Source organism: Saccharomyces paradoxus, chromosome XIV (assembly GCF_002079055.1).
Source record: "Saccharomyces paradoxus chromosome XIV, complete sequence".
Classification (NCBI taxonomy): domain Eukaryota; kingdom Fungi; phylum Ascomycota; class Saccharomycetes; order Saccharomycetales; family Saccharomycetaceae; genus Saccharomyces; species Saccharomyces paradoxus.
The window spans coordinates 315787-330556 of record NC_047500.1 but is presented as its reverse complement, the minus strand read 5'-3'; the positions used below and the strand labels follow the sequence as shown (position 1 = coordinate 330556).

The window sequence follows — 14770 nt, the reverse complement described above, 5'->3', positions numbered from 1 at the left end:
CAATATTTGAGTCCTTGTTCGTGTAATATAGAAATGTATCCTTCTTAACTAACCAAACGGAAAATGCTCTTTCAGTATCAGAAATAGTCGCTGGACTGCAGATCAAATTACAGTGCAACTGCTTTTCTTGAAACTGGCCATTTTCGTCGAGTGAGAATGCTAGTTACCCGGTGGTACGTGTCCAAGAGTGCTTGGGTCGTACATCGCATCATTCATTAGGTGCAGGAATTATCGTAAAGTTTTATATTGTAATAATATGTAATTATATCAGATTTTAAAGCAAAGAAAATACAAAAACGAAACCCATAAAGAGATTCAGAATTGCAGAGCTTGACCCTTTTGCTTCTTTTCACCACCCAATTCGAAGTGCTTACATCTCTTCAAGGTCAATTGGGCTCTGGTCTTACATTTGACACATTCCAATCTCAAAACAACCTTCTTGGTAGTCTTGGCTTTCTTGTGGAAAACAGGCTTAGTTTGACCACCGAAACCGGATTGTTTACGGTCATAACGTCTCTTACCTTGAGCAAACAAGGAAGCCTTACCAGCTTTGTATTGAGTAACCTTGTGTTGAGTGTGCTTACGACAGGTCTTACCCTTACAGTAGGTCTTTCTGGTCTTTGGAACGTTAACTAAATAGAAAAAATAGATGAGTATCGTACTCATGTTAGTAAAAAGCTTGTTTTTAGAAAACCAGTGAGCAAATTCTAGCATATTGAACAAAAATGACATTATTCTACCCATTCCTCCACGTTTCCTTCCTCCAACAATATTATTGCATAATCTACAAACGAAAGAAATGGAACTGTTTTCCGGCTTTAAAAGATAGACTGCCGTACTGAGTGGTGCTATTGCGGAACACATCGTCAGGAAAAAACAGAAAGGATCCATCATGCCATTTTTTCGATATTCAACTGTTGATGCATATTTTGGCTTCTTTCGTTGACTGCTGAACTTTACTTCCGTGTTATTTAGTTTTCGTGCATACACACCTTCTGGAGGCAGATTATACTGTTGCTAGGTGTCTCTGTTTATGAACTCATGATAGTCACGCAACTTCATCAACGATAAAAAATCAACTTAGCTATTCTCATTTGTTCTGATTTCATCCAGGATCCGATTTATGGCTATAACATACCCATTTTTACTGATAATTGTTGTTTTCTTCTTCCAGAGGTTACAGTTCAAGATGTATTTAGACCACACATTGGGTACTATTATCTATCTCCCTCATGCTCATGTATTAGCCTTTCGAGGGTAGATCGAACTGCCTTCCGCTGGCAAAATGGAAGGTTACGCTAATGCCTCTGAACCCGGTTGCGCAGTGGACTAGCCACTGTGACCTGCCTGGCCTTTCCCCGTTGGCACCAGACAAAGTTCTTGGCAGGATTAATCCTAGCACTGGGTGGAATGTATGTGTTGCTACCCGCAAAGGAAACAATGCGTCGAAAAAAAAGTTAATTGATATCAAATGTCTGGGTCTTGCATTTTGATGTAAGGATGTAACTTTTACAAATTTAGGACAGCATTCCATAGAAAATTGTTATGAATCCCGATACGTCTGCTACACAATTACTATTTGACATTACTGTTTTTGCGTTTGCAAAATACATTAGTATATATTGGTGATGAATAAATAGCAAGTTTCAACGTTTATTCACAAAGCTAGACTAAGATGAATTATTACTTAATTTTAGTACTCCTTGTATGCACTGTTTTATGTCCTACCATTTAAGAAGTAGATGATTCGTGGGAACTAGATATTCAATATGTACTCTTTGAAACTTTTAATGGTATGGTGTCTTTTTACTTTACTTCTACTATCTCGTATATTGTTCTCTATATTGTTATAGCTCATATTTGGCATTGCTATGGCGTTATTAGAGGCTGTTGGATGGTCGGATAATGAACTGCATCAGTGCATCTGCTTTATGGTTTGCTTCGTGTTGATAATCTTTTCTTCGCAACTTTCAAGACGTCATTATCGTCCACGTAGGTTAGATTCTCGAGGACTTCTCTTTGGTTGAATGGGTAGCCACAGGTTAAGCTGGGACATATTATAATGGCATAATTTTGCTGTATTAAACACTTTTGAAGTTTTTCATTACAATCTGGGCAAAAACCTTGGGAGTCAGGCTTTTCAGACATGTTTTCAATAGCGCCTTCGTTTGTATATTTGTTTCGGTAGGCTGACAAGTTAATGTAATGAGAAGTGGAATTTTCAGCTCATCGCTTCCTTTTTCTTTTTCCTACGAGAAAACAAATTTTGAAAAATGGAAATTTAAGAGTCAAGAAGATTGATAGGTAGATGCACCCGAAATACAATCTTGCTACATTGTCGAGACTGTCCATATAGGTTACCAAATAACCAAACCGAAGTATTTTTCTAACCACAATAAGCAAACATGCCTAGAGTGGAATCAGAGACTTACAAACGTCTACAAAATGATCCTTCCTGTATAAGAAATATCTGCATTGTTGCCCATGTTGATCACGGTAAAACTTCTCTTTCAGATTCTCTTTTGGCTTCGAATGGTATTATATCACAGAGACTGGCTGGTAAGATTCGATTTTTAGATGCCAGGCCTGACGAACAACTACGTGGTATCACAATGGAATCATCGGCTATTTCTTTATATTTTAGGGTATTGCACAAACAGGAAGGTTCTGATGAGCCTCTTGTAAGCGAGCATCTGGTAAACTTAATTGATTCCCCAGGTCACATTGACTTTTCAAGTGAAGTTAGTGCGGCTTCAAGATTATGTGATGGGGCTGTTGTACTGGTTGATGTCGTAGAAGGGGTATGCTCGCAAACAATCACCGTATTGAGACAATGTTGGACCGAGAAGCTGAAACCCATCCTAGTATTGAATAAGATTGATAGATTAGTAACAGAGCTACAACTTACTCCTCAAGAAGCTTATATTCATTTGTCGAAAGTCATTGAACAAGTCAACTCAGTTATCGGGTCCTTTTTCGCAAATGAGAGACAATTGGATGATTTATTCTGGAGGGAGCAATTAGAAAAGAACGAAAACGCAGAATACATTGAAAAGGATGATTCAGGTATATACTTTAATCCTACTGATAACAATGTTATTTTTGCCTCCGCTATTGATGGTTGGGGTTTCAACATCGGTCAATTGGCGAAGTTTTACGAACAGAAATTAGGTGCTAAAAGGGAAAACCTACAGAAAGTTTTGTGGGGTGATTTCTATATGGATCCAAAAACAAAGAAAATCATTAACAATAAAGGCCTTAAGGGAAGGTCCCTGAAGCCTCTTTTTACGTCACTAATTCTCGAGAATATATGGAAAATTTATCAAAACATAATTATGTCAAGAGATTCTGAAATGGTCGAAAGAATAGCAAAAACATTGAATATCAAGCTTCTTCCACGTGACCTAAGGTCGAAGGACGATAAGCAATTGCTGAGAACTATCATGGGTCAATGGCTACCCGTCAGCACAGCAGTCTTGCTAACGGTTATCGAAAAATTACCTTCACCTTTGGAATCACAAACTGATCGTTTGGATACCATTTTAGTCTCTGAAGCGGACATGGTAGCCATGGATCCGAAACTTTTGAAGGCAATGAAGACATGTGATAGAGAAGGACCAGTCAGTGCATACATATCTAAGATGCTTTCAATTCCTAGGGAAGAATTACCTGTTGAATCTAAGAGGTTAGCATCTTCGGATGAGCTGATGGAAAGAAGTAGAAGGGCACGTGAGGAGGCACTTAATGCTGCAAAACATGCTGGTATCGTAGAAAATATGGCAATGATGGATTTGAATGATAATTCCAAAAATACATCTGACTTGTACAAAAGGGCAAAGGATACTGTTATGACCCCAGAAGTTGGAGAGCAGGCAAAGCCAAAACCCTCAACAAATAATGATGTTTTCTGTGTTGTTTCGGAGCCTTCTCCAGCCTTGGATTTAGGATTTGAGTATGAGGAAGATGATGATGCAGATACTCAAGATAGCTTCGGCTTAGATTTTGCACCAACCGACATAGATCCAAATGACCCCCTAAGTTCCATGTTTGAATACGAGGAAGAAGATCCTTTTTTGAACAACATTCAGCAAACGTCAGAGGATATGAACGACGAAGCAGATGATATTTTTGACGAAAAGGAAGAATGCTTGGTAGCGTTCGCAAGAATATACAGTGGAACATTAAGAGTTGGTCAGGAAATTTCGGTATTGGGTCCAAAGTACGATCCAAAACATCCGGAGGAACATATCGAAACCGCACTTATTACACATTTATATTTGTTTATGGGTAAGGAGCTGGTTCCTTTAGACGTTTGTCCATCAGGAAATATTGTCGGTATTCGTGGTTTAGCAGGTAAAGTCTTAAAGAGTGGTACTTTGATAGAAAAGGGCGTTCAAGGTGTCAACCTAGCCGGCGTTAACTTCAACTTCACTCCAATCGTCCGTGTTGCTGTAGAACCAGCCAATCCTGTGGAAATGAACAAGTTGGTACGAGGATTAAAGTTGTTGGATCAAGCAGATCCTTGCGTGCACACTTACGTCGAAAATACTGGTGAACACATTTTGTGTACGGCAGGTGAATTACATTTAGAAAGGTGTCTGAAAGATTTAACAGAGAGATTTGCGGGAATTGAAATTACGCATTCTGAACCAGCTATTCCATATAGAGAAACGTTTTTATCAGTCTCAGATATGAACCCAGCACAAAATTCACAGCTAGGAAGGGGTGTTCATGAACTACTATTGAGTCAGTATAAGATTATATTTAGAGCAGTACCATTAAATGGTAAGGTTACGGGCTTTTTATCCCAACATCAAAATAGCATTAAAAACATTTTGAGGACGTCCACTTCAAATATGGACCCCATTATAGAAACAACTGGAAATTCTCTTTTGGACAAAAAATCATTCCTGGTTGCTTTTGAAGAGGCCATAAATCAGGACGAAAAGAGTAAAGAGCTATTAAGCGGGTTTGAATTAAAGTTAGCAGGTTTTGGGCCAAGTAGAGTTGGGTGTAACATTCTGCTGTCGGAAAATAATCTTCTTGGAAGCTTGTTTGAAGGTACTCCAGCAGCCTTCGAATATTCAGATTCCGTTAAAAACGGCTTCCAACTGGCTGTCAGCGAAGGACCTCTAGCAAATGAGCCTGTTCAGGGAATGTGTGTTATTGTTGAGAGCGTGCATAAAATGTCACAGAATGAAATTGAATCTATTGAGGATCCGCATTATCAACAACATATTGTGGACTTATCAGGTAGGTTGATAACTTCTACAAGGGATGCCATACATGAAGCCTTCCTAGACTGGTCTCCAAGAATTATGTGGGCTATCTACTCATGTGATATTCAGACCTCTGTCGATGTGCTGGGAAAAGTGTATGCCGTCATTCTTCAGAGACATGGTAAAATCATATCCGAAGAAATGAAAGAAGGTACACCATTCTTTCAAATTGAGGCACACGTGCCTGTCGTGGAAGCATTTGGTTTAAGTGAGGATATTCGTAAAAGAACATCTGGTGCAGCACAACCTCAATTGGTGTTTTCTGGATTCGAATGCATCGATTTAGATCCATTTTGGGTCCCAACCACTGAAGAGGAATTGGAGGAACTAGGTGATACGGCAGATAGAGAGAACATTGCTCGTAAGCATATGAATGCCATCAGAAGAAGAAAAGGTCTATTCATTGAAGAAAAAGTTGTTGAAAATGCTGAAAAACAACGTACCTTGAAAAAGAATTAAGCTCTTCTCATGGTTTCTTAGCAATCATAAACTAATATGACTAGTTTCCCGCTAGTCGATAATTTATATACGTATATATAGACATATATATCTATATATATATATATATATATACATAATCACTAAAGTACGAGATGGAATACCACAGTTTTTTCAAGCTTTTCCAGTTTGACGTATTCTATGATATATCATATGCCCTCGCGCGAGCGAGTGTTTTAGTGGGACAAGAAAGATGAGATGATCTGGACGATGAGCACTGCAGAATTAGCCAGAGCACCACAAGAACTGCAGATTGAGCTTTTGTATACAGCTTGAATAGGACCCTTTTTGCTAAATTATTGACCTATCGTTATTCATATTTGCCACCATTCTGCTGTGACGACGAATTCATAGCTTTGATCAATATTCTCTCTTGTTCTATTTTCATGCTATCCCATCAAGAAAATGACACCTACAAACCAATCTAATGGAACGACTAATGCATCTGTGGAGGTACTTTCTGAAGATGGACCTATGCCAATAAACGTTATGATGCAAGAAGGTGTGAAAGCGTTGACTAAAATCCTTTCCAATCAGCTTCAAGACAGGCAAGCTTTTCAAAACGCCCCCCATGCAATGCAATTTGTTATTAGAAATGGAGGAAAGGCGTTATCAAACGCGCGACTAGAGGAGCTCAAGGACACTCTTCCTAAGATGGATTCATTGAGTTTGGAAGATGAGCTTGCAAAAATAGATGGCCAAAGTACATACCATATTGATTCTGCAGAGGAAAAGGAAAACTTTGGAAGGAAAATAGGTCAAATAGCTTCTACAAATAATGCGGACTTCATAATGGATCATGACCTGCAAAATATTCTAGACGATGATCTTAAAGATCCGGAACTTAATTTGAATGGTGAAGAAGCAGAAATAATTTTCGATTATGAGAGCCAAGAACTTGATACACCAGATGGCATAGGGGAAAAGATTTCTCAAATGATAGAATCGGTGTTACCGGGAGGGTTTGGAAATGAAGGACAGGGAAGGTTGCGAACTGTAACGAATGTAGACAATTTAGATGTGGCGGAAGAAGTCACAGATATTGATCACAATACGGTGGACATAGCTCATTTACATGCAGACAGTCAACATTCTGTTTCTTCCGGAAGGCACAGCAGGTCGAAGAACTCGAAAAAAAATGGACATGTAAGGCGACATGACTTTTATGGCGACTCTAGAGACCATAAAAGTTGTTGCCCGCACCATCATTACGAAAATCTATCTAAACTACGAAACTATTACTATCATGATTTTGAATATATATCCAAAACAGAAAACCGTGTTCCAGATTTTTCTGTCCTAATTAACGAATCAAGCCCCATGTGTTTGTTTTGTGAGTACTATATGGTATTTGGTGAACCGCCACGTAATATGATAAAGTGGTATAATCGTACGTTTGGTTATAATCGTATGCCGAACCCATCAAGAGATGAACAAGATAGTAGGAAAAGGAATAGATAGTTAGCACTGTTGCGGTAGGAGTAAAGTAGGATAGGGAACATTACATAAGAGAGGAAAACTTGTAACATTCGGAACGTATTTAAACTTTATTGAAAAATTAAGTATGTACTTTATTTTTTCTTTAAATATTTATATGCTTCTTAGCGGTATTATGACTAAACCATAACTAAAAAAACACAGGTAAATGCAAATAGATTTACATCAGTAGTCCTGCCGGTCCATTTAACATATATGTGGTTGAGCTACCCCATGCGGTGTGGCGTTTTTCCTTCCTTGATTCATATTCATGTAAAAGCATGCACATACAAGTCAGTATCTGACTATCCCACGGCACATTGTCAATGATATTGGAACCCATTTCACTATAATTGGTAGATGTTAAGCTGGAGCCATCGTCGAACGAATCAGTCTCTTGTAAGTAAAAGGTAGCTACTCTCAAAGTTCTCTTTTTCGGTATGACACTAACTTTATCATCTGTATATCTCGCCCAAACTGGGAGGTAACCCAACGGTCTTGTGGGACGGGAACGACTGTAAGAATCAAACTCCTCAATAGTGCGTTGATTCATGTAGGATGCCATTGTATCATCAAGTACAAGCAGGTTAATGCTATTCGAGCCAAAGGGTGAAGCTAAACTTGTTGTCCCATACCACCGAAGATTTAGTCCGTGAACTGTTGTATCTGCATTTTTTCTTTGATTATAGTTAATCATGGGAATGTGAACATCAGGCTCATTCTTTCTATGAAATATAAAAACGTGCTCTACTCTGCTCGAAAAATTATGGCTTTCCATTTTTTTTAAAATAGTGCAGAATTCATATTTGTATATGGACACATTTTCATTTATTTGAGAGATTACTTCTGAGTTGAGTGGAGGCTTTTCGCATTGAGAGTCTATCATAACGTATTTATAAATTCTCATTACCGGCGTATTTTGATCACTAAAAAGTGACTTAACTAGGTTTAAAGAAATAGCGTGAAATAGGGGAAGTCCCAGACCCGTCTTTGGATCAATGTTATCAAGCTTTCTCTTATTATGTAAAAATAACTGGAAAGATTCTTCACTAGGGAATGCAAAAAACCCCCGTTGTAGTAACACCGAAATGAATGGTATGGCCCTTTCTGATGTAAATCTTGGGGCTCTGTTAACATAGCCTTGTCTTTGTAGATCTCCTATTGTTGAGCCTTCTGATATCACAGTATTCAAAGTGGCTGCATCCGCATTATCATCCCCTTCATTGGCAGAGATTTCCAGAGGGTCATTCTCTCGTGTAAATATAGTAGATTGGTCGTCTCCATAACCATCAGCTCCCAAGAGATTCACGGTTGATGGAGATCCATTATGAGAATAAGAAGGATGTTGGCGATTGCGTCCGCGTCCCCGGCGGCTTCCAATCAAAGAGCGTACTCTGTCCATGCCGGCCTTTGGCAAATGTATGTAGCAGTTCTCCTGCCGCTCAATTTCGTACTCGTTTTCTTTTTCAAAAGCCTCACTTGTTCTTCCTGTTCACTCAGTAGTGGAGGGCTTTAGAGATGCCCAGAACCCAGACCATTTAGACGCGTTATAAAATAAATATTCCGCTGAAAATATAAAGTTCACAATAAACAAAGACCGTTGATAGTTTCTTAATTTGTATCATTGTTGTGGCGATACCATATTAGTGTAATATAGAGTGTGCAGAAACAATGGGCTTGGATCAGGACAAAATAAAGAAGAGGCTCTCTCAAATAGAAATAGACATCAACCAGATGAACCAGATGATTGACGAAAATTTACAATTAGTCGAACCCGCAGAAGACGAGCCTGTCCAGGATGATGCTGAAAACTCGGGCATGATCGACGTTCCAAAAGCGGTAGAGACGGCAGGAGCGACTCTTTTAAGTATTAATGATGAAACAAGTAGCAACCTAGGAGATGCCGCTCAGTTTGAAGAGCAGAAAGCCCTACAGGGCTCCACAGAAAATGAAACGAATAAGAGTGTAGAGGCGCCATCTCAGCCATCGGATACTCAACCTGTTATAGCCAAAGAACAGATAAACCACACGACCATTGCTATTGGTGATTCCTATAATTCGTTTGTCGCAAATTCTGCTGGAAATGAAAAGGCAAAGGACTTCGACACTGAGGCCAATGAAGTTGGTACTGTCAATGTAAACCAGAACAGAGGTGATGTTAATGTTGAAACTGTAGAAAACAATGATGATGAATGGGAGGACGAAAAATCAGATGTTGAAGAGGAGCACATAGATAAGGGAACGGAAGGAAACACTGAGGTTAAATCTCTTGAATCGCCCATGCCCCGGAATATTACTTTGTGGGGTGACAATAACGTGGACGCTGAATTAGTATTAGACAGATTTTCTTCCGCCAATAATGATCTGGACATACAACCGCAGACTATATCTGTTGGAAGTAGCAATGGAGACGACCATGAGAGCAACCATTTAGCTAATCAAACGCCCCAGGCCGATAATTTAGAGGCCTTCCCCAATCGCTCGCGAGGAAGCACTCCGTTGGATTCCCAAACGAAAATCTTCATTCCCAAAAAGAATTCTAAAGAAGATGGTACGAATATAAATGACATTAACTCAGATGGTCATGAGCAAAAAAGAACCACAAATTTGGAGAGACGACGCCCAACAAATCCATTCAGAGTTATCTCTGTTAGCAGCAATTCCAATTCAAGAAGCGGAAGTCGTAAATCTTCCCTAAATAAGTATGACTCGCCAGTCTCTTCTCCTATTACATCGGCGTCGGAGTTAGGCAGTATTGCCAAGCTGGAAAAAAGACACGATTATTTATCTATGAAATGCATTAAGTTACAAAAGGAAATTGACTACCTGAACAAGATGAATGCGCAGGGTTCTTTATCTATGGAAGACGGCAAGAGACTGCATAGGGCCGTGGTAAAGCTTCAAGAATATCTTGACAAGAAGACGAAGGAGAAATATGAGGTCGGGGTGTTGTTGAGCAGACATCTGAGAAAGCAGATTGATCGTGGTGAGAATGGCCAATTTTGGATTGGAACAAAATGATTGCATTACGCCAAGGATTGTTATAAATATTTATAAAATTAAGACAGATATATAAAGTTAAAATAAATACCAAAAAAAAAAGACAATCGTAAGAAAAAAGAAATTTATTAACCAAGATCCATATAATGTTTTTCATGCAGCTACCTTTTTTTTCATTACGTCAATATTAATATGCTAGTGTAAAAATGAATATATCGCCTAAACATAAACAAAAACGATACTAAAAAAAAAAACACCATAAAATGTCCAGATAGAAAACATACTGTATTAATTAGAAACGGGACAATACCGGTATCCCGAACTTTAATCCCAATGGCATTGTGCTTTTTTTCTATAAACCTTCATACACCAAGTTGTACTTAACCGCGCTAGCGATAACCCTGCAAACTTCGTCCCAGAGAGAAAAAAAGTAGAATCGAAGGGAAAAATCACGAAAATTAACTGGGCTGAATAGAATGGATTTAGTCATTAGGTGATGGTTTTCGAAACGAACTGCATATATTACCAGTTAAAAGGACCAAGTTTGGTTACCAATACGCGAGGCTAATTTATTACCCAGAATCATAATAATTTGGTGCTACACTGCCAACACTCAGGAGTGGTTTTAGCTCAGAAAAGTTACTACCAAAGGGGTTTAACGTAAAAGTAAATTGTGTTTTTTCTTATCGAAAAAAATCCTTTACTATTCAAACGTGTTTCTCTAGTTACTGGATTCCTATCTCTTTTTCCGACCTCTATTCTTTGATAAATTTCTGGATCAATTCGTGGTTTTTATTTTCATTTCATTCTTTTCTTTTCTATTTTGCATTCCAAATATATCTGCCTAGTCTCTACACGCTGTCCAATCATTATGTCAAGCGAGGAACGTTCAAGGCAACCGAGTATTGTTTCAACTTTTGACTTAGAGCCCAACCCTTTTGAACAAAGCTTCGCCTCTTCCAAAAAGGCCTTGTCACTTCCAAGCACAATCTCTCATCCATCTCAATCAAAGGAAACTTCGCGAAATAATTCTACCTCGACGATAACGCAACATTCCCAACGTTCAACTCATAGTTTGAACAGTATTCCAGAAGAAAATGGGAACTCAACCGTTGCAGATAATACTAATAATAATGGGGTGAAAAAAGACTCACCTACCTTTTTGCCAGGTCAACAAAGACCCACCATAGTATCGCCACCTATACTCACGCCAGGCGGGTCCAAAAGATTACCACCCCTACTTCTCTCTCCCTCTATTTTATACCAGGCAAATTCAAGCTCGAACCCCAATCAGAATTCACATTCTGCCTCAACTTCTAATTCAAACCCTAGTGCATTAGGTTTTTCTTCTACTTCTGGATCTTTATATCCAAACAGCTCTTCTCCTTCGGGGACTTCGTTAGTACGTCAACCACGAAACTCAAATGTCACCGCCAATAGTTCTAGTAATGGCTTCCCTTCAAACGACTCACAAATGCCCGGTTTTTTATTAAACTTGTCTAAATCTGGATTGACACCTAATGAGTCTAATATCAGAACCGGATTGACACCTGGTATTCTTACTCAATCTTACAATTATCCCGTGTTGCCTTCAATTAATAAAAATACCATTGCAAACAGTAAGAATGTCAACAAAAGTGTCACAGTGAATGGAAGTATGGAGAACCACCCTCATGTCAATATAATGCACCCAACTGTAAATGGTACACCACTTACACCGGGATTAAGTTCTCTGCTAAACCTACCATCTGCTGGAGTTTTGACTAATCCGGGATACAAATCGACACCATCAACAAATATCACAGATGTTACCGTCAACAACAGCATCGGGAATTCCAACTTTTCTCCAAATACTTCAACGAAAGCGGCTGTGAAAATGGATAATCCAGTAGAATTCAATGGCATTGAGCAATCCACTCACAATCACAACGAGAATGAACATTTGTCAACTCAACTTGAGAACAATGACCAGTTCAATAACAAGACACGAAAAAGAAAAAGAAGGATGTCTAGTACAAGTTCCACTTCTAAAGCTTCAAGGAAGAACTCCATATCAAGAAAAAACTCAACAGTCACGACTGCACCAGCACAAAAAGATGATGTCGAAAATAGCAAAATCTCAAACAACGTAATAGTCGATGAGACTGAAGAACAAGAGAGGAAGAGAAAAGAGTTCCTGGAAAGGAATAGGGTGGCAGCCTCTAAATTTAGGAAAAGAAAGAAAGAGTACATCAAGAAAATTGAAAACGATCTACAATTCTATGAATCAGAATATGATGATCTAACCCAGGTTGTTGGGAAGCTGTGCGGCATAATACCCTCAAGCTCTTCGAATTCCCAATTTAATGTGAATATGTCAACTCCATCGTCATCATCATCATCATCGTCATCACCATCTACATCTTTATTATCATTGTTAGAAAGTAGTATTTCGAGAAGTGATTATTCAAGCGCAATGTCGGTATTATCAAACATGAAACAATTAATATATGAAACAAATTTTTACCGAAGGGGAGGCAAAAACCCAAGAGACGATATGGATGGCCGGGAAGACAGCTTCAACAAGGACAGTAATGTTGTCAAAAATGAAAACGCAGGATATCCTTCCATTAATTCAAGACCAATAATTCTAGATAAAAAGTACTCACTGAACTCTGGAGCAAATATTAGCAAAAGTAACACAGCTACTAATAATGTGGGAAATAGTACACAGAGTATAATCAACTCATGCTATTCTGTTCCTAATCCATTGGTAATAAGTGCAAATCCCGATACCCATGATACTAATAAGCATGATGTACTTTCCACTCTACCTCACAATAATTGACGAAATAGCGACGAGATTTTAGAATCGTCTCCTATTTGAAGCTTTCGTTTTCTTCAACCTATCCGCTTTTCTCATTGCAAATATTCCACCATAAAGTTCCTTTCAAGAAGAAATCCCTTTTATTTTCTCACTTTTTTCTGTATTTATGTAACTTCAAGATTTTTTTTTTCTACAGCTGATTCAAATTTCAACATGTTTCCACCTTCCAGGGGGAGGTTGTCAACTGCGCAAGTCTCCTTTTGTTGATTAACAACAATAAAGGTTTTCTTACTGTAAATGCCTTCAACATATATCCTTTATAGAGCGTGCCTTTATAATTTAGCACCTCCCCATTGCACTTATAAACATAATAGATTTTTACTACTGCAATTCCACAATATGTTGAGGTCAACAGCTCATGCGTACTTTAAAAGGACTTTTCTTTCTTTTGCATTTCTTTTTCCGGCTATTTTCTTTAATAGCTTCTCTGGCCTCACCTTTTTTCGTTCGGTTTCAAGAGATTGTAACTGTTGTGTAATTGATAAGGAAAAACGCCTCCACCAGAGAACCTTCTACATAGGTATACATTAAAAGCTATTGAGTGAAGCGCTAAGAAATCGCCAAAACGCTATGAGTTACAATTATCTGAAGGCAGCCAGAAAAATTGTATGCATTGGGCGTAACTACGCTGCGCATATAAAAGAGCTGAACAATTCAATTCCAAAACAACCATTTTTTTTCCTAAAACCGACCTCGAGTATAGTGACGCCATTATCATCATCATTGGCCAAGACTGCGAGACCTGCAAACTCGACTTTTAATGGACTAAATGAAGACGGAACTAATCCAGGACCCATATTCATCCCACGTGGTGTAAAGGTTCATCACGAAATTGAATTGGCATTGATTGTGAACAAACATCTGTCCAATGTCATTAAGATGAAACCCGAGGAAGTGTATGACTCCATTAGTGGTGTAGCTTTAGCATTGGATCTTACGGCAAGAAATGTGCAGGATGAAGCGAAAAAGAAGGGGCTACCTTGGACAATAAGCAAAGGTTTTGATACCTTCATGCCAATCTCTGCTATGGTCTCCCGCGAGAAGTTTTCATCCTACAAATCGAACTTACAGGATATTTTCAGAGTCAAATGCTTTGTCAACGGACAATTAAGACAAGACGGTGGCACCGACCTCATGTTGCACCCACTCCATAAAATCCTGCAACACATATCTACCATGATATCCCTTGAACCAGGTGATATTATTTTGACTGGTACACCTGCGGGCGTAGGTGAGTTGAAACCTGGTGACCGTGTTCATTGTGAATTGTTGCAGAATAACGACAAACTTGTCGACATGAACTTTGAATGTGAAAATCGCCCGGGACCATATGAATTTAGAGAAATATAATGTCGATCACATTCACACGCTCATCGTAAGTAGCACATTCTATGCCGCTGATATACTGGCGGCTTGGTACATATACGACCATTCTGCTTCTGTATACGCTATATAATTCAGAAGATCACATGCAGGGTAACCTAGCACCTTTTTGGTGTTTTTTCAAATTTCGAGGTCAAGGGACATCTAAAGCAGGCACAAGCATGTGGAAAATTTGTTCTTCATCTATAATATAAAACGGTTAACTCACAAAGAAGTAGCCTAGAGATACACACAGCATTTTAAAGACTCTTCAGCCACTTGTTAGCGG

At 38.8% G+C, this 14770-nt stretch overlaps 8 protein-coding genes across 8 annotated transcripts; 5 read left to right on the top strand and 3 right to left on the bottom strand.

Moving 5' to 3' along the window:
• Positions 1-315: 315 nt before the first annotated feature.
• RPL42A (60S ribosomal protein eL42) lies at positions 316-1142 on the bottom strand (the record flags this gene model as incomplete). Its single annotated transcript, XM_033912896.1, has 2 exons — positions 316-632; positions 1139-1142. The coding sequence occupies 2 exons, from the start codon at positions 1140-1142 to the stop codon at positions 316-318; spliced, it is 321 nt and encodes a 106-aa protein (XP_033768787.1).
• A 787-nt stretch (positions 1143-1929) lies between these two features.
• Positions 1930-2148, bottom strand: SPAR_N01550 (uncharacterized protein; the record flags this gene model as incomplete). The annotated part of the gene is made up of 1 exon (XM_033912895.1): positions 1930-2148. The coding sequence occupies one exon, from the start codon at positions 2146-2148 to the stop codon at positions 1930-1932; it is 219 nt and encodes a 72-aa protein (XP_033768786.1).
• A 257-nt stretch (positions 2149-2405) lies between these two features.
• On the top strand, positions 2406-5738 carry RIA1 (GTPase RIA1; the record flags this gene model as incomplete). The annotated part of the gene is made up of 1 exon (XM_033912894.1): positions 2406-5738. The coding sequence occupies one exon, from the start codon at positions 2406-2408 to the stop codon at positions 5736-5738; it is 3333 nt and encodes a 1110-aa protein (XP_033768785.1).
• Positions 5739-6182: 444 nt separating this feature from the next.
• On the top strand, positions 6183-7238 carry IBD2 (Ibd2p; the record flags this gene model as incomplete). The annotated part of the gene is made up of 1 exon (XM_033912893.1): positions 6183-7238. The coding sequence occupies one exon, from the start codon at positions 6183-6185 to the stop codon at positions 7236-7238; it is 1056 nt and encodes a 351-aa protein (XP_033768784.1).
• A 196-nt stretch (positions 7239-7434) lies between these two features.
• On the bottom strand, positions 7435-8655 carry SPAR_N01520 (uncharacterized protein; the record flags this gene model as incomplete). The annotated part of the gene is made up of 1 exon (XM_033912892.1): positions 7435-8655. The coding sequence occupies one exon, from the start codon at positions 8653-8655 to the stop codon at positions 7435-7437; it is 1221 nt and encodes a 406-aa protein (XP_033768783.1).
• Positions 8656-8924: 269 nt separating this feature from the next.
• BNI5 (Bni5p) lies at positions 8925-10274 on the top strand (the record flags this gene model as incomplete). The annotated part of the gene is made up of 1 exon (XM_033912891.1): positions 8925-10274. The coding sequence occupies one exon, from the start codon at positions 8925-8927 to the stop codon at positions 10272-10274; it is 1350 nt and encodes a 449-aa protein (XP_033768782.1).
• An 850-nt stretch (positions 10275-11124) lies between these two features.
• Positions 11125-13080, top strand: SKO1 (Sko1p; the record flags this gene model as incomplete). The annotated part of the gene is made up of 1 exon (XM_033912890.1): positions 11125-13080. One exon carries the CDS (start codon positions 11125-11127, stop codon positions 13078-13080), a length of 1956 nt encoding a protein of 651 aa, XP_033768781.1.
• A 609-nt stretch (positions 13081-13689) lies between these two features.
• Positions 13690-14469, top strand: FMP41 (Fmp41p; the record flags this gene model as incomplete). Its single annotated transcript, XM_033912889.1, has 1 exon — positions 13690-14469. One exon carries the CDS (start codon positions 13690-13692, stop codon positions 14467-14469), a length of 780 nt encoding a protein of 259 aa, XP_033768780.1.
• Between the last annotated feature and the right edge of the window lie 301 nt (positions 14470-14770).